The 25,134-nt window shown below is 40.9% G+C and overlaps 1 protein-coding gene across 8 annotated transcripts in view; it reads left to right on the forward strand.

The window, feature by feature from the left end:
* LOC119647592 (rho GTPase-activating protein gacF) overlaps nucleotides 1-25,134 on the forward strand; it is a 590,569-nt gene that overhangs the window by 394,076 nt on the left and 171,359 nt on the right. For 7 of the 8 annotated variants that reach the window (XM_038048610.1, XM_038048613.1, XM_038048607.1 and 4 more), the window contains one exon: nucleotides 19,897-20,326. In XM_038048610.1, the coding sequence (XP_037904538.1) occupies nucleotides 20,192-20,326 (135 nt within the window). In that variant the 5' untranslated portion in view covers nucleotides 19,897-20,191. Of the gene's footprint in view, nucleotides 1-19,645; nucleotides 19,666-19,896; nucleotides 20,327-25,134 lie in introns of those variants that run through there. The other variant, XM_038048609.1, reaches the window with a different exon arrangement.

A 25,134-nucleotide genomic window follows, 5' to 3' on the forward strand; every position in this document is an offset into this window, starting at 1 on the left:
CCAGAGAGCGACACAGAACTATTACAGTTCGCTGACGACACGCTTATCTTCTCGTCGAGCCTCCGACCCGGTAAGGCAGCTAATGCTGTAGAGAAATATTTAACAGATCTCTGCAAGTACTACCATACCTGGGGGATAAAAATCAACGAGACCAAAACGCAAGTTATTACTCTTCGGAGAAAATCCAGATACTTGGGATCTAGATCTATCCACAGAAAAGCTAAACGCTTAAAGCTATGAATCGGGAATACCGTAGTAAACAGTTCACAACAAATGAAATACCTGGGCATGCTATTTCATGAACACCTACGATTCGACCCCCACCTTAATCCTACTCTCAGCAGAGCACGCGGGTCGCTAAGTAAAATCTACTCTATTCTTCGTAAAAGAGTAGAACTGTGCACTAAATCTAAACTGACCCTATACAAAGTCCTGATAAGATCGATTCTTTGCTACGGAGTCCCTACATGGATTTCTTGCTCCACCAAAGCTATCAAGAAGTGCAAGTCCTTCGTGCGCAGAATTTTGAGACAATGCGTCGACTTGTCGTACAATTGGAAAATCAAGAAGTGCTGCCGCAATGCCGAAGTGTACAGGCGAGCAAAAGTTAAACCTCTTCGAGAGTTCGCTCTCATCCTGTTAGAAAGATTCTTTGAAAGAACAGAGAATCACCCCAATCCACTCATAAGGCAGCTTTATCTGGAGGGTAACTCCACCCTATTCGCCACATTCTTAAGGCCTTGCCAAATTCTCTACATTAAAACGCGCCATTGTCTCTCTTCGACACTCCTTGCCTGGTAAGGGTGCACAGAGGTTAAGCGCAAAATTGTGAGCGCTGTAAAAACCTTGTTTTTTAAATATTTAATTATGATACATAGGTTACATTTAGAATGTAAGTCACTGGTTTTTTTGAATAAATGATTTTAAATGAAAAAAATGATCTGCGAGCCTGCGAGAAAATGTGAAGCAGTTTCTGATGAGTTGCCTCTGCACTGGTACAAAACCCTAACCGTCTTCGCCCTTTTTTCAACTCAGATAAATGTTTATAGCTAATGTTATCTTTGATAAATTTAAATTGGAGTTAAAGTAAGAAATCAGGAACATTTTTACTTTATGAAGAGATTAGAGATTTTGTCCTTTTTCAATACGGTTGATACATGATACCCTTATGCTGAGCAATCCTAGAATGGTTCCTCAAACTAACAAATTTTCCAGATCGTTGTTGAATCCTGGGTATCTTTGTTAACCAATCTTTTCAAGGCAAATACATATATGCTAGATTTACGATTTTAGACTGAAAAGCGAATTAAATGATTCCTAAAATACTATATACCTAAACATTCAAATTAAGAACTTACAACGGAAGTCTCTTCCAATTTTTCTTATTTAAATCTCCCAAAACTTCCAAGAATATCTGAAAAGGTAAACCCCACTAACGGTTTTTATGATTTGTCACCAAATTTTTTCACAAATATTCAAAAAAAAACAGAGAATAAAATACCAACCGTTAACTTTCTTGCAAGATACTTGAATCTAAAGAATTTCTATATAAATCTTCCCGGGTGCATATCAATTTGATTGCATGTCTTCTGAACCGACTGAAATGTATCTTCTTTTTGCTATCTGAAACCATTGGACCTTGATCACAATATCGATTCAATGTTGCCTTCGAGGAAATTCCAAACGAGAAATTTCCCGTAAATGGAATTTTGCTAAGAAGTGTAAAATCCCCAGGCATACTCGTAACTTAATTGTCTGTTAATAGTTATCCATCATTTATGAAGAAGTATCTGAGGGGAATATACAGATATGCAAGTATTAATAGAGGTATATCAAAGATGCCGAGATTTAGCTCCTTGGGCTTTTATTCTTGGCTGACAGCCCGTAATTTTTTAATTATTTGGAAACGATAAGATAGTAATGAGTGGTTATGATATACATGTGCTATGTATGGTATCTAATATTTGGATTTTTAATAGATAAATAATAGGAAGCAGGTACTTTTCGATTAGTACTATTATTAGAAAAAAGTGGTAGGCAAAGGTGATGTATTAATTTAGATATTTCGAAGTGGTTTTATGAACTTATAAGTGAAAAGGATTTGGTTACCATCATTTTTTTTTTAAATTCGAAAATAATTGATGGTAAAAGATCGTTGTTTGATATTTAAAAAATTTGAAATGTGGTAAGAGGACAAGCCATGAATGATTTCTCTTCGATGGACTCACCATATAAATATTAGATAGCTGATGATGCCAAGGTCCGTCTACCATCACCAGTCGTTCATGTAAGCAATGTTTTGAATATGTGTGCCTCTGGAAAACGCAGTAAAGCGTTTGGTTGTGTGTCAGTGGCACACTATAAGAATCGACGGACCCCATTTGAAACTTGTCTTTAAAATTCTGTATAACAAGCGATATCTCCCATCAGTTTCTCTAATCCGAGCAAACTGAAGACTTTTCTGGAAAGTTTAGAAGGAACCAAATCCAATTCCCAAATTCTTGGTCATGGATGTTTGTGTTTATCCTTATGTCGCTATTAATCGTTATGCAGAGAAAGTAACAAAGAGAAAGGAGTAAATACATTTTAGCTGGGTACTGGATCATGTCCCAAATTCTAATCGTGTTATACTATCTAGACACCTGATTTTTCCACAGATGAGCCCACCTACCACCCAAAATATCAAATCAGTTTTTTTGAGGATTGGGGAATTCTAAGTCCGCACCTACTTGATGCCGGACCGGACCAAATGAAGAGGAATTTGCTCCCACTCTTTATGGTCCACGGACTCCTCTTTTTGGGTTTAAGACCCAAAGTTTTAAAAATTGAACAAAGGACGAAGGCGGCTACGGTTTCAGGAGTATAACATCTGCGAGCCCCTTCTGTCACGCTGCTCCGAGGGCAGAGGTCAGACAGCGTCTGATGAGTCACGTCTGCTCTGGTACAAAAGTTCTGAAAGCAACGTGGTAGTAATCGAACAATTTAATGGTTTGCATTGATAAGGAAAATAAAAGGTCATCAATAGAGATGACCATGGAATACTATTATATTGTAGTAAAAGTTTAAACAATATCAACAATGAATTTGGACGAAACCTGAATTAAGTTTCAGGAATTGGAAACTACCCAGAAAATAGACAGTTAATAAATTGTTCTAGTAAATATTTTCTTGCGATTTATTTTGAACAGTGATGTCAGGGGGTTGGTCATTTATCAGGTCAACCTGATTGCCAAATTTACGATTTTTCGGTTGGACAGGTTCTGAGAACAAGGTCTGCTACTTTTTTTGGTACACCCATTTTCAGCCCTCACTTCCTTTGTTTCACCCAGCATCAAAAATATAATCAGCTTCGGAAAGCACTAACTGAGCATTTATTTGATATCGTACGCGACTCTATTTTGTGAAAAAAATGTACACCCCCCTTAAACACATATGGGAGCCCCCCTTAAAATCAACATAAAATGCTATATGTAAAGGGATTCACAGACCACATCTTCTCGCCAAATTTCGTGTCAATTGGTTCAGCCGTTTCCGAGTAAATCGGGTGTGACAGACAGATGTCGAACCTTAAAAATAAAAAGTAAATAGCACTGCTCATTTTCAGTCGAACATTTTGCAACCCCCACCTCCTAAGTTATAGTCATGGCATCCGCGCTAAAAATTAAAAACAGACAAATTTTATGTTTAAAATGTCGAATAGTGAGTTTCTTAGAAAACTCAAGTGGTAGATAGACAAACAGAAATTGAATCGGCTTTAATAAGATTTTGTTTTACAAGCAACGGCTTAAAAAGGCAAAATAAAGGATCGACGTCTCAACGAAAGTCTCGAATTTAAAATTTACTGCAATGTCGCCCGTCCTGTCGCCAATTTCTGGTTCTGAGTGTTGGCCGACTACAAAAGACAATGAACGACGTCTTGCGGTAATGGAGATGAAGATGTTTAGTTGGATCAGTGGCGCAACACGTTTAGAACATATCCGAAATCGTAGAAAAACTGCGCGAGAGGCATCTTCGATTATATGTAATTCGCGCCAAAGGGAATTCGCTTGTCAAGATTGGTCTGAAAATCGAAGTCGATGGTAAGCGACCAAAAGACCGGCCGAAGCAATGGTGGGCTTGATATGCTGGATGGGAATTTAAAAGCCTGGAGACTGCATCGAGGTCCCGCATTTGATAGGACCAAATGGCGAAGCCAATCACGACGAGCCGACTCCACTTGTGCACAGGACAAAGGCTAAAGAAAAAGAAGAAGATACAAGAGGACGATCACTGACCAACTCGAAATAGATGTAATAGTTCGAAGACAAAGATAGAAAAGAGAAAAAATAGAAATATGCTGGGCAAAACAATATGGACAAGTTTTTCGCCACTTCGATGTTTCCTACGTCATTTTAAGAAATATCACTAGTCTGACGGCTAGCATATCGATGCACAATAATGTAGAAAAATTTTACGCGACGCGCATGCTGTTGAATGTCTCGCAACTCCAATAACAGCTGCCCTCATATGTTTTCACCATCCACGTTGATCAGAGACTCTCTTCATCCAAGTTTAGCCTGGATATCCAAGACGATGGGACACGACCTGCAGATAAATCGAAATAGTAATCACTTAATACGCTAGATGGTGATTCGATTGCACCCGGAGCGATCTTATATTTGTGAGAATGGGCGAACCCCCGACAAGATGACCTCGCTACCGAATGGGACAAAGACGGAAAGAAAAGAAGAAAAAAATAAGAAAGAACCACGTCAGATAACATTTTCGCTCGATGCTGCCTTCATTCTCAGCTGGAATCACCTGGCTGGTATCACCGCCAGCATAAATGCAACTACGCTACAAAGCAATGACAAATTGTGGCCCCAATATTGGATCCTGCAGGTGGTCTCTATTTTTGATCCTCTATTCCGACCTCATTCTGATATTCCTGTAATGATATTAGGGAAAAATCTTGAAACTATTATAAATACAGTTATAGAGCCATTTTCTTTCCCCCGCTCAGGATGCTGCCTGTATGTGTAGCATAGTAACTTTATTTGCAGATTTTCCTATAAGAACTATCTTCACTTTTTAATTAAAACTGAAAAAGGAAAAGAAGACCCTCGACCATGTCTTTGAAAGACAAATTGAACTTAAATGGCTCTCATTTTCACTACGTCACTTCTAGTTGCCCATGGCACCAGCAATAGCACAACAACAAAACCATGAGAGATGTTTCATTAACTAATTTACTCTTCAACTATGGAGTAGATAAATTATGAACTTGTGGTAAACGAAATGCAAAAAATGGTTTGCCATAAGAATTGATGTATACGCCGATCATCTGAATGCAGTATACTTAGTTTTAAAGAAGACTGATTCCGTTAAACTCCCTTTCACATACAATCAGATAGACGACAAAATTTGAATGAATCTGACATTTTTTCCATACATATAATAATGCTAGGAAAAACAAATTGTCGCTCTTCATTCATAGTGTCGGAGATGGTAGGCAGGAGGAATGGAGGAATCTATTGTTATTAGGTCCATCTTCCATGTTCCACTAACTCAACAGTAAAAGGAAAATGCTGACCCGGGTGAAAATTATGTCGCCCCTGAAAGTTACGATATCATTCCCGAGGGCGGATTGTCCTGGGTACAGAACAGCATAGCAAACACAATTCAAGTATAAGCAGGCAAAGGTACAATTTTCCCCGCTACACACTCTCGAGAGTGGAAACGAAATTCCATGCGCGGAGCTCTTTCCATTACGAGAAAAATCAGAAAAAAGCCAATATGGACGCATCAAGTCGCAACACACGCAATCCCCTTTAATGGGCCTCCCTAGGATCACATTTGATGTTCAATTTCTGTAATTCGCGGTTTTCTTTTCATACAACTTCCAATAAAGACTCAACTAATTCAACCCTTCTGTGCACTGTCCTTTAGCCCAGTTATAACTACACCGGTTTGTTCGAATACGAAATTATCTGGTCAGAAAATGTCACCGAACCTATGATTCCGGGTTCTAAATCAGATAATATAGGGCACGTAGAAATTTACCGACAGATGCATCCTCACCGGAGGTGATTTCCCAGAACTTGGCTCTAATCTGTTTTCCACATTACCCACTTCAATAATAACGATATCACTACTTTTGACTCAAGGATTTATTTTCATGCAATTACAAATATTCAAACATCGTACGCACTTTCTATGAAAGTCAACTGCACCCACAAGACCCACTTATTAAATGACGACTGCCGGTCCAGCTCATCAGCTGTCCATCGATCAGATGCTCTCGGTCCCGCTAATTTCCTTCCCATTTCATGGCTTTGAATATAAAAATCTATGCCGCTCCGCGTCAACAGCAACATACACTGTTACTGAAGTGCGCGGCAAGTCATTCCCTTCAGCCACGAACAATCGCCTGGCTGCACCCAATAATGTAATATGAGCGATTTTATAAAAAAAATTGAAACGATTTAAGTAAAATTTAACTTTAGAATTTAAGGGAAAGGGACCAGTTGTTGGATTGTCTAAAATATAAGAAAATTTTAGTGTTGTATTTAAATGAAGGGCGGGATGGGAACTGAGAAATAAAAAAGGATAATTGGGATAGCTAAAGGGGTAAAAAAGTGTGAGGATAAAGAGATTATTACACTTAATTGAGTGCATTTTTTGGTCAAATTGATCCCGAAAATGGTGAATGGAATATTGCTCCTATACCTGAGCTACACAAGCTAGACACTACAAAGATTTATCGAAAGATCCCTGGAAGAAAAGTACGAGTGGTTCTTCAGAAAAATAGCATTAAGGTAAAGACATAGAAGTTTCTTATACATTGTTTGAGAGGAAAACAATCCTGGAAAACTTCCTGTAAATGACTTTCACAAAGAACCAAATGCTGAGGGTATGCAGCTTATATTGAGTTCGTGAGCGAGCAAGGGGGCGATAATAACGGCGAACGAAACGTCAAAAACAAATAAAAGATGCTCAACTTTCGACTATGCGCGGTCCCATATATGAACCTGTGCTTGTTCTCGCCGCTATCATAGTCGCTTGACTTACGGTTCCACTATGCTTTCAACCTAAATTGTTTCCTGGTACGAGCTCTACTGCACAAAGAGCGTCTCATTCATTGAATTCACCTTGGGCCACCCAGAACTTTTTTCCCAAAAATTATGATGACTCTATTGACTTTGAACCTATTGTGTCCGCACACCCCACTGACTGACATAAGGTTTAAACACTGTAATTATTTGTTGTTCAGTTGGCGTAGACCAGTGCAGATGACGCACAAATAACTTTCGAAAAAGGACATTTTTCAAATCTCCACCTACATTGGCCGTTTTTAGCACAGTGAGTGGGTCCGAACTAGTCATACGAGCAGATACAAAACCTATCTATCAGCTCTCCCCCATTGGAAATACAAGAAAAAGAACTTTTTGATCAATTCCTAAAATTTCCAAAACATGGCAAACTCTTACTAAACTAGCTGAATTACTGGGAGTACTGAATCCAGTTCTTACAATGCCTTCCGATTCTCGTGTTCCCATACATCTACAGAAGATATGAAGTTACCCTGAAGCGTAGAGCGAACTGGGAAGTCCCAGAGGAATGCGTGGCGGGATATACGAAAGTCTTCTTCACCGATGGCTTAAAAACAGAACAGGGTTCGGGAGCCGGGGTCTACCTCTTGAATAGAGACAAGAAATGGGGTTTTTCCTTCGGGACAATATGCAACGGTTTTTCAAGCCGAAGTTTACGCGATCCTAAGGGCGGCAAACAGGGTGATTGACGATCGGTTGAAGGGCAGGCGCATCGCAGTCTGCAATGATAGCCAAGTTGCATTGAGGGCGTTGAGCAGTCCACCTCGAAAATCATTCAGTAATGCAGGACCCGTTTGAACTCTATCTCTAGATTCAATGCGGTGGAACTACTCTAGGTACCTGGTCACTGTGGCGTAGAGAGAAATGAAATCTCGGATGCTTTAGCGAAAGAGGGGTCAATCTCCCTTATGCCAGGACCGGAACCAGCAATTGGAGTATCAGTAGCATTGGCTAAGTCTGTCTTCAAAAACCGGGAAGAAGCTTCCCACAATGACAGATGGAAGAGCCTAAATGCTGCACGACACACCAAACTTTTCCTGCCAGAACCGAACATGCGTAAAGAAAAGTTCATCCTGTCGAAAAGCAGGAGGACCTGCAGAAGTATTAAGGGTATTCTGACAGGCGATAATTCGCAAAGTGGGCATGTTCAGAATAGGAATTATTCAAGATGATACGTCCTCCTGTAATGAGGAAATGGAATCCACTGAGCATTTCCTATGTGAATGCCCCACCTATGGACCCATCAGGCATCAGATCTTTGGTGCCGATGTTCTCCAATTGCGACGGGTAGCATCACATCCACTAACGGAAATTCTGCGATACCTTTACGAATCCGGACTATTCCGTTAGACGGGGGTGGCGAGTACAATGGGCCAACACGACCTGACTGCTTAGAAGCTGTAGTTTTTCCCCCACCACATACACAAACGAGCTGAAGATAGATTTCCTAAACTAACAATAAAATAACGTATCTCTTAGAACTTAATATACAAAGGACTTTTAGAGTATCTTTTCCCGTGGTACCAAAAAACCTTGAATGCGACTTCGTTCTTTAGGGGGTCTCAGATGAATTCCTGACAGAGTCGGGTCTAACTTCATCGGCCAAGTGAAGCCGGTACTCCTTAACGTCCCAACAGAAATTTGGTTGCGATAAATTCGGTCAAAACTATGTCGAGAATATCTTGATTTCGTAATACTGTTTGCAAAACAATCTTTACTGTGGAATCTATCTAAATAGGAATATTATGTTAAAACACATTCCCATGGTTTGGAAAACCAGTGAAATCAATAATTCCAACTCAATTACAATCCACATGTATGCGGAGTCTAAACACAGAAAAATTTATATCTATGAAACTCGCTTAATTCGCTCGATTTAATCGAAATACAAATAAATTGTTACCATAAATCCATCTAACGATTTCCACATTGCATTAACTTTATCACATAAATTACACTAGAACGTCGGTGACTTTTATTTCAACACCGAATGTTTCCATCGATTTCAAACTCTAATCTAGAAAATTACCAACGTTTAGCCGGCAACAGATGGAAAATCGAACCCGACATTGCATAGTTTGTTCACTTCATGTAGCCGCTATCGCTTACATGTTGGCCACAAAATGTTGTAACTAATCAACTCAAGGAATGCATTCAGCCAAGTACCGAACTGTTGCCACTCTCCTGGGTAAAGTTGTCAAAATGGAAACAAGATTAATCAATCGATGCAACATGGATCCATGTGCAGGCAGGGAACATGACAAGAACGGGAAGTGCTCTAAGCTTAACCAAGTGCTAGGTAAATTTGCATATTGGATTGGTGACCAATGCAGGCTTCAGATACTCTAGATGTGCGAGAAGAGTAGGAAGAACTATCAGTTGTAGCTGGAATATAGGGATCGGACTGGAACCTTTGTGACTCTCAGGACTGCATCGATGTGGATTCCAAAATTATGAATTAAACCTTTCAGATTGAACACAAGAAAAAATCAGATACATTTGAGCCCCTTCCGCTCCAACTAGTCCTCATTCCTCCAATCTAGACTGTCGCTAACACCAGCCAAGTGTGAATATCTTCTTGCAAACCCGGCAAAATCCAGACTCTCAAAGTTGACGCACTTCGGCCTACAATTTTCCCCATATGCCGCTGATATATGTAGACCAACCGGAGAACTAGTCCACCGGCATCTAATCCCATACCCAAAGGCATTCGGCACATTCACTTAGCTACATATTTGTTGTGAATTAGTTTATTTTCTAGTTAGTAATGGGTGACTTGCAATACAAACATTTCTTCTTGAAGGTCTTGTTGCAGCTGATCACGGAACATGCCAGCTTCCTACGTTTGAAATGTTAAGTGTTTACTGCAGGCAGCCCAGATGATGGTAGGCAGGTCGTCCAGATGCTGTTATGTGTAGATTGTTATCATCCGTTTTATTGATAGAGGAATAATTTGGTGTTATAATGACCGTGGACATTGGAACTAATCTGATTTAGAAGGATTGCGATCTGGTTCGTGTTTTGTATTTGTAACATGGGATTACATGAACGTATGAACATGGTCTGAGCTGAAAGTATTGACGGATCGAGTTGTTCCATATCTGGGATTGGCAACTATATTTGTTCGTACTAATTCCACCATCATAGATACAAATATATATGAGCATCCAAGATCGCAGTGGGTACTTTTTCCAGGCATGACGTGCACTGAAGTTCGATATTTGGTTTAAAGGAAGAAACAGGAGGATGTGTGTAGTCAAAATGCAGGGACCTTCTTTGGAATCCATCAAGAGTGCAGCTACAACTCTAGTAGAGTTAGTTTGGATATCGGCACATTCACCTCTGGGAAGCCTTCCAGTAAAGTTAGGCACGCTCCACCTGTTCCGTATACACATCCTCAGTTAAAGATATGTGATAAGCTAATAGCTGCAACGGCGCTATATTTGAAGTAGTACAACGTCAGCCTCTCAGTCTCGTTGCTCTGGGTTCGAATCCCAATCGTTTGGGTATCTGTGCTCGCTTCCCTACTGTGAGCTGATCACTTGCATAGCGTTACTTATAATGATAGTGAAACTGAAGCACAGTCGGACTATGTGAGTGCCCTATGCGCCTAACATAGTAGTAGTTCTCTGCAGTACCAATAGCTTTCTCATACTCATATACATTTAGATTTCTTATTGGAAAAGAGATTCGACGACAACAATAAAAATGCTAGCTTCCAGGCTTTGATTTGTACACTCAACAAGTTTTATCCACAAACCATTAAGAAATATCTTTCTGAATATCTTAAACGCCGGACACTCGTCAGTGAAACCAACAAGGATTTTGACGTCTCGCTCAACTGGTTTTTGGTACCTCGGCTAGAACTCCAGTAGGTTCTTTGTGGTAGAGTTTACCATATAGGATCTGCTACTGAATTTTTGAAAAATTAATAATAGCTACACACTGCACTATCTGATTTGCCAAGATATTAAATAGTTGACCAAAAATTAGGCTTAACAACAATGGTTACAGCAATAAAAAAATGCAAGCGAAAAGGATCCAAAACACAGGCAAAGAATTCAAAAATTACTGACTGTTTCGTGGTGGGGACAAAGGCAACTCTTCAGATGCTGTCTCATCTCACATCACCTTGAGCTGAGATCATCCTCAAATGGTGCCATCTTCTGATGGCCGCTTGCCTTCACTTGTGTATTGCGTCCGCTGCTTCTCACAGAGTTAAAAACCTTCAATCTCTAAGTTCAACACTCACCGCTCCCATGACCCAGTTGTCGTTAGACAGTGGTAGAATTATTTCACTGATTGGATGGCAGATGCCCTGGTTTGCTCGCCTGAAACTATCTATGAGCACTATGCCACCTTTAAAAACATCCTTTTCATGAACCACAGTGATGAACAGCTGAACAAGTGGAAGGAACACTTCAACACAGTTCTTAACCATACAACATCTGATGAAGTTTCATCTCCTGTGGATGAAATGACTAGGGATCACAATGTGCGGATATGGACTGCTCCTCCAAGTTGAAGTGAAATTATCTCAACCATCAACGTGCTCAGGCGGAGTAAAATCGCTAAATTTGAGGTTTTCACCGCTGAATTGTTCAGTACAGATTCTTTACGTTCCTGCTGCCAAGGTGGCTGGCGTGCGGGCTTCCCCAGAAACACATGACACAGAACAATGAAGGAAGAGTGCAAGCTTCCGGAAAAGTGCTGAACGGAGGTGAAATTAATTTCTGCAAACCCTGAACGATAGCGCGTAGGCATGGTACTCCCTGTTTGAAAAGAATTGAAGGGTAGCCCCATTTGTTTGTTCTGTTTTTTTTTTTGAAGCAGTGTTAAACGAAAATTATCCAGAAAAATATCTAAGCTGAAGAAATCAAGGTAATTTGGGATAAAGGCTGTGAGCCTTAACAGTGGCTCAGGAAACATAACATTGAAGTACATCAGATTTTCAATGAAGTTGAACAACTATGTTCACGCCTTAAAGCCTTACGTACTTACAATAGTTATACTTTCAGGGTAGAGTACCTTAACTGCATCCGATGCCAGCAAGCGAAACGGACGTACGTTGACCGATGGTTTCTGCAAATAATCTTCATATACCTGATCACCGATGGTGCTTGGTGCGTCCCGATCTATGGCCGAATTTTACCAAGATGTCTTATCTTTCATCACTTCCCAAAATCCGGAAAACTTTTCGATGTCTGCAGTATTAAATCCGTCGACTGGCTCACTGTTCTGTCTGGAAATCATCCGGAAGGCAATACACGGATTCTTCAATGAAAAAAGCCTTCCCCGAGCTATCTTTGCATAAGGTTTAAATAGGCAGATCTGCATATAAAATTCACAGTCATCCGCTCCTCTTCCTCATGTTGGCTACATAGAACCGAGGCTGCCACCCGGATTTTCTCCACGGCAGTTTAGGGGAACAGTATCTCATTAAAAGGTCGACCGCTTCTTTTTCTTAAGAAACATTAAAAACCCGGCTTTAAAAGCCTCAAGTCCTTTTTCAAAGATTTTCACCTGGCAGTAGCAGCCTGTCAGCCAAACAGATGGCATCGAGAAACGCTTCACTTACTTTAGTTTGCTGACCATGAATTAGGGCGATCAGACTCGAATCTGCACGGGAACTTATCTGAAGTGGTTACGGTCACAAAACCTTACCAGAGGTATACTGATATCATGGAACCGGGGTAACCCTATGAATTTACATGGGTCAGGAGAATTCCCGGTTCATGTCCTTTCAGCTCGATTGTAGCACTTGGCCCCCTAGTGGGAATTTCAGGGGGGCAATGGTTAATATAATAGTTGCACCTTCCCCCACCCTTTAATGTAGACTTGACGCCTAATGCTTACCTTGATCTCATAATTGTGACCCCAGTCCATTAACAAGTCAATATGTTAGGCTATTTATTGTCATTAATTTTCAAATATCGTTCCATCGGTCAAGTTTCTGCAGCATTATTAAATTATCAGTGCATCTTAAAATGAGTCCTACACAATTGTCATCCCGAACCTATTTTATTTGTTTTTATTTTGAATGATTGTCTAATATAATATAAATAGCAAATGAAAATAAATTAAGATCATGAAGCTAATCCGATTGATCAACATATCTGCTACCAAGTAGTAGCCTTGAACAAATATTTTCAAACTTTTCAACCAAGGCTTTAAATTTTTTATTGCGTAACTGGACGTCATCGTCAAATCGCTGCATTTACTACCGCATGGCACTCCCTACGCCACTCCCCCGTCTCACTGCATGAACTTCCCGGGAGCACACAGTCCATCCTCACTTGTGCGGAGTTGGAGTCTCTAGATACGTTGACCGTCACCGCCAATAAAATCGATGAGGTTGTTGGCGTGGTGTTGCTTGACACATCAAACTAGGTAGTCCAACCAGTTTTCAAATTAGCCGAAAGGGTCGGTGCTTTGCGTTGGGAAAGTAGGGCTAGATCACATTCTAGATCCGCCTCATGTAATGGGCGAACGGATAATATAGATCGTCAAGGTTCTTGACAAGTGCCGGAGCTTGCTACTATCACCGAAGGCTCGCGGAAAAGAGGACAAAGGATACCAGCCCGTGCATTTTCCCCCCAAAACCTTGCCGGGAGTTCTAGCGACAGTCCCGATTCTCCGCGTATCACAGAATCACCGACTAACACCGCGAACCTTAAAACTAGCGGGTTCCACACTTATGATTACAAGCTTATAAACAAGAATTTAGGACTTCGACGAACGTTTGCTTGGTGCTTTATTATGGCAAATCCCATCCTAGGCGTATACCTCCTGTGCCACTAAGGCTTTCTGGTGGATCTGTGCAACAGACTAGGTCATCAAGAAGAATCTCACCGTGCACGCTACACAGTCTTTCCATCGTTTTTGATGGCCTAGCCGGCCCACGTACTCACGCGCTTCTTAAAAAGTAAGACAACATAACTACTGAGTGCAGTCTCTCTGAGCTGTTGACCACATCAAGTCCTTCTTTCATTAGGTTGTCTCAAGTGTTGATAATATTTTACCAGTTTTTTTATGGAATTCAATTTACTGCAATGTGAAGCCTAATAGACGCTATGGTACGCAACTTCGATGCAATAGACTCCTAAATATTGACTACTGTGCTGAAGACAAGGTAAGCAGAATCAAGCCAGCTCTGATTTACAGGGCAAGCCCATCGCAGATGGCAGTCCCCCTCTCCCAACCAAGCATTTCTTTCGAGTCGCCAAAAAAATATTTACCTAGTGTCAGAAAACTAACTGGAGCTAGCGCTGGGCAATCGCAAAGAAAATGCTTGGGGGTCTCTCCCTCCTCTCCGCTTTTCGGCAGTGCAAATTGTAGGGTATCTCTAGTCTGAGAGTATGATCCGCTTACCCATGCAAACTGCCTCCTCTGATCCAAAAGATCTAGTGATGAGTTGTTGTTATTGAAAGGCCAGATCCTCCTTGGCTTAGTGCAGACAATCAGCCATCACCATCAAGTAGTGCAAGTAGATTGATTGATCTATCGTAGGTGACAGCAATGGGTAGGTTGCAGCAATGTGTTTGTGTTAAATTTTGCGAGAGGAAGACATACCTAAATCCGGCCAACATCGGGTTTATGAGTACGAGTTGCAATTCAGATTCCAGGTGAACCGGGGTGTTTCAAATGGGGTGAAACCAAAAAAATAAGTAGTTTTCAATTGAAAAAGCAGGCAATGGTCACAGCTTCCTCCGAATACAATGGTGTTAGTCATGACAGCGGATAAAAGATTTTATTTTGACGTGATGGGATGTTTACATCAACCAATTTTAACCACGTTTAGGCACCATCATACAATATTATCATTATTCCCGACTGTGTTGCATCACAGTCCTTGTCACAGCCGGAAAAAGGAGTTTCCTCCGAGGAGCTCACACCCTAATACTTTGTCACCAAGCTAGGTTTCAGCAGTGCATATGTTATGACCCATGTTAGGCAAGGGAAAGAAATAAAAAGCCCCCAACTTTGTTTGTAAACCACTAAAATGTTGGTAAAATAATCTAGCAGTGTAAAGGAAATCACTAGCCTAAGCCGACGACACAGACGGACTGCTCTGAAATTAAAGTGGAGCGCTTGTACGACTTGCTAAACACTCCTTGTGGCTGTTAAGATAAATTACCGATTAAGTCTAATTCGTGAGAATAAATCACTTTAAGCGAAGCTATCTTGCAGTTGTGGTTACTTCCCTTTGTAACCTCGATACGCAAGACTGGTGAAGAGCCAACTTTACTTTGGACATTCTTCAGGACTTCTTCCAAAAAAGTGGCCTACGCTAATGGGGAGAGCGCTATGGTCCGCTTACAGACTACAGTAGGGGCAGAGGCAGAGGCAACTTATCAGACGTTACCTCACCCCTGCGCTGGGAGCAGCCTGACCGAAAGTAGCACCTTAAATTCAAACCTAAAGCAGACCGAAGTGAATTTTTTTGTTGAGGATGCTGGGAGTCCTGAGTCTGCATCCAATTGATGATGGACCGGATCACTTGGGGAGCAATTTACTTCCTCTCTTGTGGTCCACGGATTCCTCTTTTTTGGTTAAACACCCAAGTTTATAAAAAAAGTTGAGTGACGGTTTCGTCCTGAGCAGATTAGTAAATTTTGCTAAATTTGTCATCCTTTTTCAGTTTATCGGGGAGTTTTGATTTTCAAGTTGGTAGCAATCGACTCCTGACGGTCTTCTCAGGATTTTTGTTGGTCTTCAATCTTATTATATTTTCAGAGAATCAAAATCACGCCAGTCGACGCACAATATTTACACTTTACCTTTACTGAATTGTATCTAGCTACTTTCATATCTTGGAATTTCAACCCCATCCTCGGGAATAGGGAGATCTTATGAAGGAAGAATGGAAACGTCCACTCTTTTAGACTCTGATGAAAACTCGTGGCGGTCAACCACCTTAAAAAGTAATAGCCCCTTCAAATAAGGCATTTTGATATTAAAACCCCACTCTAGAACTTGGCTTGACCATCCCGACGATGATTGCTTTACCAGTTTGTTTATTAATGAGGTGGTGACTGCCCTTAATTTTTCGACGGTGTTATGGGGGGAAGGGGGGGGGGGCATTGCGTGCACTTCCTCCTTTTCCCCTATGATGATATCCCAATACTCCCCATTTAAAGTGCCGCAACTTTTTAAGTAGGAGTACCCACCGCTATTTTTATCGGGGTTGGAGACAGAGGACTTTCCGGTTCTCCTTTCACACTCCCTTTTGTGGCACGAAGCCTTATAGAATCAATCGATTCAATGTCCCGTTTGTCCGTCTGTCTGTTTGTCTTTTTTTATAAATGGGAGTGAAAATTAAGAAAGACACTATCACGTTAGATTGCAGCTGTGCGTGGGACTCTCACCTACTAAAACCACCCCCTTTCTTCTTCTTCTTTCCCTACGGAACCGCCACAAAGCATTTCTTCGAGGGAGGGGGAGACCTGCGTTTTAAGCGACCAAGCCTTCCGTTCCGCCCTCGTGATGCGCTTCGCTTTTTCAAGTTTCGCCTGAATTCTTTTGATTCCAGAGTTCTCCGTATACCAGTTTTCCTCCGACTTCAGCATTTCGCCGACGATGTTCTGAGGCTTATTCTGATTTTGAAAAGGTCTTCCAGGTTCCTCCTCTTTTAGCAAAATCGTGGACAGTAGAACATGACATGCTACGGGTGGTCAGGTGTGCAATCACATTCAGAGCAAAAAGGGCAACCATGCCACCTCAATTGAAGCAAATACCTCCTGTAACCACCATGCCCTGACAGGAATTGGGTCTGGTGGCAGCTAATCTCACCATGTCGTCACTGAATCCACTCCTCAATACAAAGAATCAACGTGTGTACCCAGCGACTCCTTTACAAGTCATACCACTGTTGGTGCCGCTTTTCCAGTAAATCCCGCCTTGCGACCTTTTGGAATTCTGTATCATCTTCAGGTGGATTCATTCTCCTTTTCTCGTACAGACAGCGTACCCCACTTATTAGAATGTCCATTTGGATTATTTTCGTTATAACACACGCTGCCTCGCCTGAGACTGTTCTGAAGGTGCTGCGCACCCTTAGCGCCACTAAGCAGTAAATCATGTTTACTCTCCTCCAATTGCCCTCACATGCTAGTGCTTCCTCCCAAACTGGTGCCACGTATAATAGTGTAAAGCGAATCACTACGTCTACAAGTAATCTGCGACTTTATCTGTCTGTCTGTCACATCCGATTTATTTGAAAAGGGCTGAGGCTATTTTCACGAAATTTGATGAGAGCATGTGGTCTGTAAATGCCTTTACATATAGCAAGGGGCACTGCATGCAAGCAAAAGGGGGGATGTAAATTTTTTTTCACAGAAGATGGTCATGTGGGGTATCGAATGAAAGGGTTCAACTAGTACTAATCGAAGCTGAACTTATTTCTGATATTGGGTGTAATATAGGGGAGTGAAGGCTCAAAACGTCTAACCCGAAAAGTATAACTGAGTGTGGTCATGTGGGGTATCGAATAAAAAGGCTCAACCAGTACTTCTCGAAACTTGTTTTATTGCTGATATTAGGTGAAACATAGGGGAGTAAGGGCTCAAAATATTTAACCCGAAAAGTATCAGGTCTCATTCTTAATGAAAATTGAAACTATACCATGATGGTATTAAGAGGACCTCAGATTAAAGGGCTGTGACTTTTAAGGAAAGTCACCACCCCAAAATTTTCGAAGAGGTTGAAGAGAAAGGACCAATCGCCCCCCCCCCCCCCCTAGTGTGGGGTTGAAAATTCATCCTTTCACGCGACACTGTAACCTTCAATTCGTGTCCTCTAACATTCAGATAAAAAGAGCAATGCATTAAACAGCCAAAGCGCGCCCCGGTTCAGACAATTTTTTGTGATTCGATTAAAAACGAGAAATGATAATAACAAGTCTACTGACGTAATTTTATCAAACAAACAAATGCATCTTCCAACAAAATGCGAGCAGATAGTGTCATCAGATATTTCAAGGCCGTTCCGGATAAAATGGATCATTGCTTCTATGCAGATAACAGGTGAAAGTAAAATTCACAATTTCGAGTTTTGTTTCAGTCCCGGTACCACATTATAAGACGCCACGATTATGTAAAACTATAATTTGTGCACTCTGGCGCCCGCTATTTCCCCATGCAAGCATTTATGCATTTTTGCAATCATAAAGATCAATTTTTTATCTGAAATTTCCATTTCATATGTCCCCAATCAAACTTCGAAACTACAGATATCGATATATATCTAAATTCAAGTTTTCACAACCTGATTGAAATGTACAAACATATTCGTCTTTATGTAGATTTATTATTAATAAAATTTAACGCTTTTTCTGTTTTGATTGAAATATCAAATTTTTGCAAAGAAGTAAACAGTTTCACCGGTAGCCACCCAAAAAATGCACCAAAATGTCTGGGGAAGAAAAATATTTTGAAAAAATCTTGTTCAACCTTTTGTCCGTTAATTTATGGTTATTTTGATATGTTTGCCGCTTGTTAGTTAGTTAGATGATTGTTCACCTGAAAACATCAGCAAATAGCGTTGAGGTTAACAAATATTGGCTTTGCTATTGACATTGTCCCCGCCTCGAAAATTTTCAATGGCATTCGTTACTGGGAGAGCCGTAAAAATGATCATTGGTCTTGGGCTGGAGTCATGATGTCACATTTCAAACATATCAACACTCATGCTAATATGAAACGGTCAACCTGTTTCATTTTAAATATTTGAATTTGAAATAATTTGTTAACCCTATTTGCTGGGGGGAGACCATTTGACTAGGGAATGCAGCCTTGGTTTGAAAGGAATTCCTGAAAATCTTTGGTAAGGCTTTGAAGGAAAAAGTGTCAATTTGGAGGGAGCTTTTTTTGAGAAAGTATCTTTTCATTCCGGTCTAGAACTAGCGAAATCTTTTCTAGATTCGACCGAGGGTTAACAGGTACCAACCGATAGACCTCACTGAAAACTCTTTCAATCTTGTATAGGCACTTGAGCATATCTTAACACTATCGACTTCAAAAGCTTTGTTTGGTTTTGTTTCTATCAAAAGACCCGCCCGAAATTGCTTCATAGAAACACAGATATGAGTAATGCCCCCAAGTAATTGGTAATAAATGTTGTCATCATGTGCCCAGTATTTTTTCAAACTTCTTTTTGCAACTACTACTCAGGCAGGTGTTACGCGAAGAATAGAGGCCGAGAAGGTTAGTCTTCCACATCTCCTTAGAATGGAAGCCCAAGAATCGCGGTAGCTATAGGAGAAGTAGCTTTTTGTTAATCGGGAATCCGCGGGACTTAAATCTTAATCGCGAATTTTTGGGGATCTTGGGTCGTTTTTTTCCTGAATGATCATAAACTGAAGAATAGATTGGTTCTACGTGATCGCGATCCAAAATAGATACATTTTACGTACGTGCATATGTATAAAATCGAGCAGTCGTAAAAAAAAGATATTCTTCAGATTCTTTTCAAAGAGCTGATTCTCTCGGAAGATCGCTGTGAAAAATTCCAAAAAACCTGAAATATTTAAATCAGAACCTTGGCTCGCTGGTTCGCTATTGGATTAAGTAGATGAGTAAGGTCTTTCGTTCACACATTTGTGTTTTGTTTTCCCCAATTTTTTGAAATCTTAAACCGCTAAACTATCTACTGGTCTGTAATACGTGCAAATCTTTCTCGCTTGCCATTCAAGATAAATCAGAAAAAAATCACCTTAGCTCATTCATTGGCCAACACACACACATTTTTTACCATTTGACTATGGATCAAGTCTTATTTTAATAATCTCTTGTCTTTTTTCTCGCAGATCTTTTAACCTCGAATATGATGTCAGTTACAACGTGACCGGACTATTTGCATTTCAAATTGATTCTTTGGACGATTTTCGAAAATCGATTGCCGCGATCGAACGTTTAGTTGTTAATCGCGTTCCGTAAAAATTGTGATTCGTTCATGTGTGGTGAACAGGACGCTGAAAATTGATATCCTTCTTGAGTTTTGTGTTCTGGAATAATATGAAATTAACGTAGCGACTAGTGTCATTTGCTTCCTTAATTTATTGAAATTTATCAAAAGTGTTTGTTAAAATTATCGACGACAAAATGGGGACGAAATCACCAGGAACACCTCAACGCTGCCGACTCATATTACAACGATGCCTGGCTATACAGTTGTCCAAGCCAGGACATACACCACAGGATTTTTGGATGTACGATTCAGGATATATGATTTTCCAGGTAAGTGTAATTAGTGTGTTTTCCGGGAGCCATCCATGAATAGCACTTAAGGGGGTCATCCCGTGTGAAGGCCGCCTTTTTCTTCCCTTTTTTTATATTTTTTTTGTGAAGAACTGGATAACGGTACAATTGCGAATTTTTCACCATATACTTACGGATATCTTGAGCATACGTAGTAATTTTTCCAGCCCGATAACATAGTTCATTATTGAAAGACAGAGCAACTTATACACCCATCTCCAAAAGAAGTGTTTTCCGTTTTCCCTTAAAGTACGACAATCAGTGGTTTCCGTGGCTCCTTCCGTGGTTTCGTAACATCGGTTTTCCGTGTAGAGTTGTCAACCCAACCCAATCCCCAACCTGGAGGGCCAGTTGGTACATTTTCTCACGTTTTTAGGCACGAGGGAATCGCTTTCATTCTTCTCCGTCTGCAGTTTTTCATGAGGAAAGAACTCCCAGTGGTCACCACGTGAAAGTGGAGATAGGGTTTGGTAGTAGTTGGTGTTGGTTCAGCAGGCGTTTCCCAGGTTTTATGCTCCATCGTGGATGGCAATCCACGTTTCGCCCTGGGACCTATACTTCCCTTTGACCACGATTGAATCGGTGCTGAAAATTTCAAACCGTGTTCATCAGTGCAAAATATGTCGAGATTCGTCCGTACACTAAATAAAGGATTTCGCACGTATAAAGTATGTTGGCGAGCATCCCACCAAGAGCTCTATTTTCCTGAAATCCTCAATGTATCAATTATGTGGATGACCATCCTGCAAGCGCTAACCTCTGTCATGTTGACTTATAAAGGAAATTTCATCTTCTGAAAAACGTATCGGTTCATTTCGAAAGGATTCTACACGACTTGATAGCTGATAGTACCACTAATTATCCGCTGTAGACGGTCGCCAAGAACGTGAAAAGACCAGAAATGCAAAATCCGCCACTTAAGTCAAGTTGTTGTGGATTTGGTTACCAAAATTCAAAGCGACCGTCATCTTAGAACATCTTCGGAATGTTTTCACGCCATCGACCAAAATATATCATTAAAATCGCTAGGGAGGGCCATGGTTAACTAAATACATTGAATCAACAAAACGTCGATGAATTTGTTTGTGCAAAAATGTTCGTACTGATGCTCTCGTGAACATCATTTGGTAAAAAGGCTTTGAAGCTATGCCGAATTTTATATCTCTGGTTGCCTTGGTGGAGTATAGCGCGTGAAACACAAATATACGCCGCTCCTCGCGGTTACTTGTCATACACTTCAGCTCCGCCTCAACTCCTTCTCTATTGTTCTGCGTCAAGTACTCTTGGGGCGACCCACTCGTCGGCCACCTTGAGAGAGTGGGTTCTACTACATAGCACAGCTTGCAATGCAATTGTCGTCCCTCCTTAATGTGTGACCTATTCACTGCCACTTCTACATTCGAATCATAGTGCGTACGAGAATCAGGGCCGTCCGCAAACCAAGTTCTTTATTCAGAAATGTGCTACGCCGATGATATATCGCAGACAGGTGTTGACGAAGGTTTGGAACTTTTGAGTGACAGTGAGGGTCACTTCCCATATACTACTCCTATGTAGAAACACAGAAACAACACTAGCCCAGCATAGTCTTAACTTGATTTTGGTGTTAATTTAACTGCATTTCCAGATTTTATACAAGACAACGAAAACGGATCTAGCGTTGTTAATGTGTCTGGCAACATCTAGTTTGCTGCCACTGGCGGCAGAAGTCACACTTCCTAGATATACAAATTGAACGACAGCTTATCTGCTCTGCCCATCAATGTAGATGGGAGTGGACTGTGATGACCCGTCAGACTAAGAACTTTGATTTGAGTTTATCTTGAGTGCAACTCTACCTGACTCTCTTTCCAAAATCCAGAGCCTTTTGGCCAAGGTCCATTATCCGGTGAGAGAGTAAACAGATGACATGAGCGTAGCCGAAGTGAGGAAAGATGTCATAGTCCATTGAAATTCTCCACTTCTTACGGAAAAGCAGTATGAAGAACGACATCGATAGCAAGCAAAAATAATATCGGTGGCAAGACGCAAACCTCACGTACTTCAAAATCCTTCGAGATTCTACCTCGGGGGAACGCATGGCATTTTGCATTATCATATTTCGTTGGGGAGAGCATTCCATATATATTCCGTGTTCACCCTATCGACACTCTTCTTGAAATCGACGAAGGACAGGTGATGCGATGAGTTAAACTCCGCAAATTGTTCCAAAATGATCCTTAAGGTGTTGATGTGGTCAATACAAGAGAATTCAGAGCGGAAATCAGTCTGCTCTTTGTTTATCAAGATCTCGAGATGGGTACTCATATACCCTCCAATTGTCACACACCGAATGAGTGCCCTTCTTTGAAATCTTGACCTTCAACCCCATCATTCTCTAATCTCCTGGTCTCGGATTCTCAAAATGTTCGTACCCCTGACCAGTTGCTAGTCATCATGGGTGAGCAATCGGCAGTTAACGCCCTTCACCGGACCATCGCATGTAGGCTGTTTCCGTGATTCGGTATACGCTTCTGAAAAAAACAACGCCATAGAAAATTCCCTTTTGTCACGGTGCATACTATGCTCTGCTATATGCTATACTAAACTACAGTTCGAGCGCCTCAAGCCCGCTATGCTTTGCAGCGGTCAGTAGAGCCTTCAATTCCTTCCATTTGTCGATCCGCCTAAACGATTCCGCAGTGAGCCAGACCTTAATGCGTCGGAACGAAGCCAATGACCGCATAGCACCCGAGAAGATCCTTTTTGATGACGGCTAAATGTTGATTTTCGAGGTGGATTACTCAGCGTATCTGCTCTCTAATCAGAAAGATAGCTCCTCCGCTGTCAGGCGACAGCTGGATTATACAAGCATATTGGAGTTAGAAGGTAGCAGCTCTCCAATCTTGCCAGAAGTGGCGGACGCAACACGGAAGTGAACGTAAACAACCATCAGATGGTCACCCTTTTCGACGTTGATGTCAGTGCCTCTCTCGTTACGCACATGCAGGATACATCTCCTAAACCTACTGTTGATTGCAAAGTGTTCGATTTGATCGCTTGTATGGTGTCGGTCGTTTGAAACCCAACAGATCTTATGGCAGGCTTTGTGCTCGAACAATGAGCCTTCAATAGCGAGGCGGTAGAATTTGCAGAAATCCTAAAACCTGTAACCATTATCGTTACGGTTGCCGAGACCATGCTTCTCCATTACATATGCAAGCAAGCTGCTTTCAGGGCCTATTTTCAGATTCAAGTCAACCATCACAATCACAATGTCATCTGTATGAAGCCTTCCCTGAACTGTGTGTAATTGCTCATAGAAATCATCTTTATCCATTAAATGGGAAGTCCCCATTGATGCCTAGCACTAAACAATGGCTTTTCTGCTTAACCTGGGCCAGAATCTTGCAGTCGGAGTTATGTCAGAAACTGACTTCCAGGTCAGGAGAGCGCAGGCACCATATAATGGCAGCCTCTTGATTTTTTTTTCAGATTTTTCGGTTGGGTAGTTTCTGACAATGGGTCCGTTAAAGAGATGATCACTTTCGACCACCCGCACTCTCCACCATTCCAACAAATGGCAAAATTATTTTGTTTCGAAAAGTACTAATCGAGACCTTTCATTTGATACCCCACATGACTATATTTGGTGAAAACAAAATGTACACCCCCCTTTTGCATGTATGGACCCCCCCCTTAAATTCGACGTAAAAGAATGTAATTCACTGTCTGAGTGTAACTCACTGTGTGAGCGTTCAGAGTTCCCATCTTTCCACTAAATTTGGTGTCAATCGCTATAACCGTCTCCGAGAAAAATGCTTGTGACAGACAGACAGACAGCAAATCGATTTTAATAAGGTTTTGTTTTACACAACCATATAAAGATATATAAAGATATTTTGACAAGCAGTGCAGTTTGTGGCCAGGTCGCGTCACGTAGCGTAGATTGGGTCGTACCTTTAGGGCAACAGTTACCGAATATCCTTTGAAGTGGGTTTTAATTTATACGAGAGATGTCCAGAACGGCATTTTATCACATAAATATATATTGTTCAATTGGTGAAAATATCTTAAGTCGTTAGAATGTTTACCAAGTTCAAATATCCGGAATTGATGTTTAAAAAGACCTTCCCAATGCAGGCTCAAAATAGTGATATTTTCTTATTCCTCGCTTATAAAAACTGTTTTAATTTTCATGGAATCAACCCTCGAAATTCTACCTATGCATGCCAAAACGACACTCTCTATTTTATAATTCAACAAATAAATAGAATGGAAATGGACCAATTCCTACAAATTTCAATTTTCTCCTTTTCATCTCTATAAATCAGGAAGTCCTGATCACACCAATGTCATAAAATTTTCAGCTCCATAATTCTTCCGTAGTTATAATATCATTATTCTTGCCAAACAAACATACGAGGCAGCCTCTATCTTAGAATTGCAATCCCAAAACCATGAAAAAAAAAATCATCCTTCTAGCCTGAGTCTCCACCCCAAAAACCAAAAGGATATCATCCACTTCACTGAACATATTCAACTTTCCTCTCAACCACAAATAGAATGAAGAGTTCTTTTGAATAGAAACCATATCCAAACTGCAATTGCTTTCAATTCAGATTCATTGTTTTCATTGGACCATGGCCAAGATAGTTCTTACAAAGTAACGAAATCTATCTAAATAGTTGACGTCCCTGCACGCCATGATAAAATTGCATAGCTTCCAAGTTTTTCTGGGTCTCTTCGATTCATTGACACGAAAATTCGCAAGTTTTTTTCTCGCTGGGGTGGTCAAGAGAAATTCA

The sequence above is a fragment of the Hermetia illucens genome, chromosome 2 (assembly GCF_905115235.1).
Source record: "Hermetia illucens chromosome 2, iHerIll2.2.curated.20191125, whole genome shotgun sequence".
Classification (NCBI taxonomy): domain Eukaryota; kingdom Metazoa; phylum Arthropoda; class Insecta; order Diptera; family Stratiomyidae; genus Hermetia; species Hermetia illucens.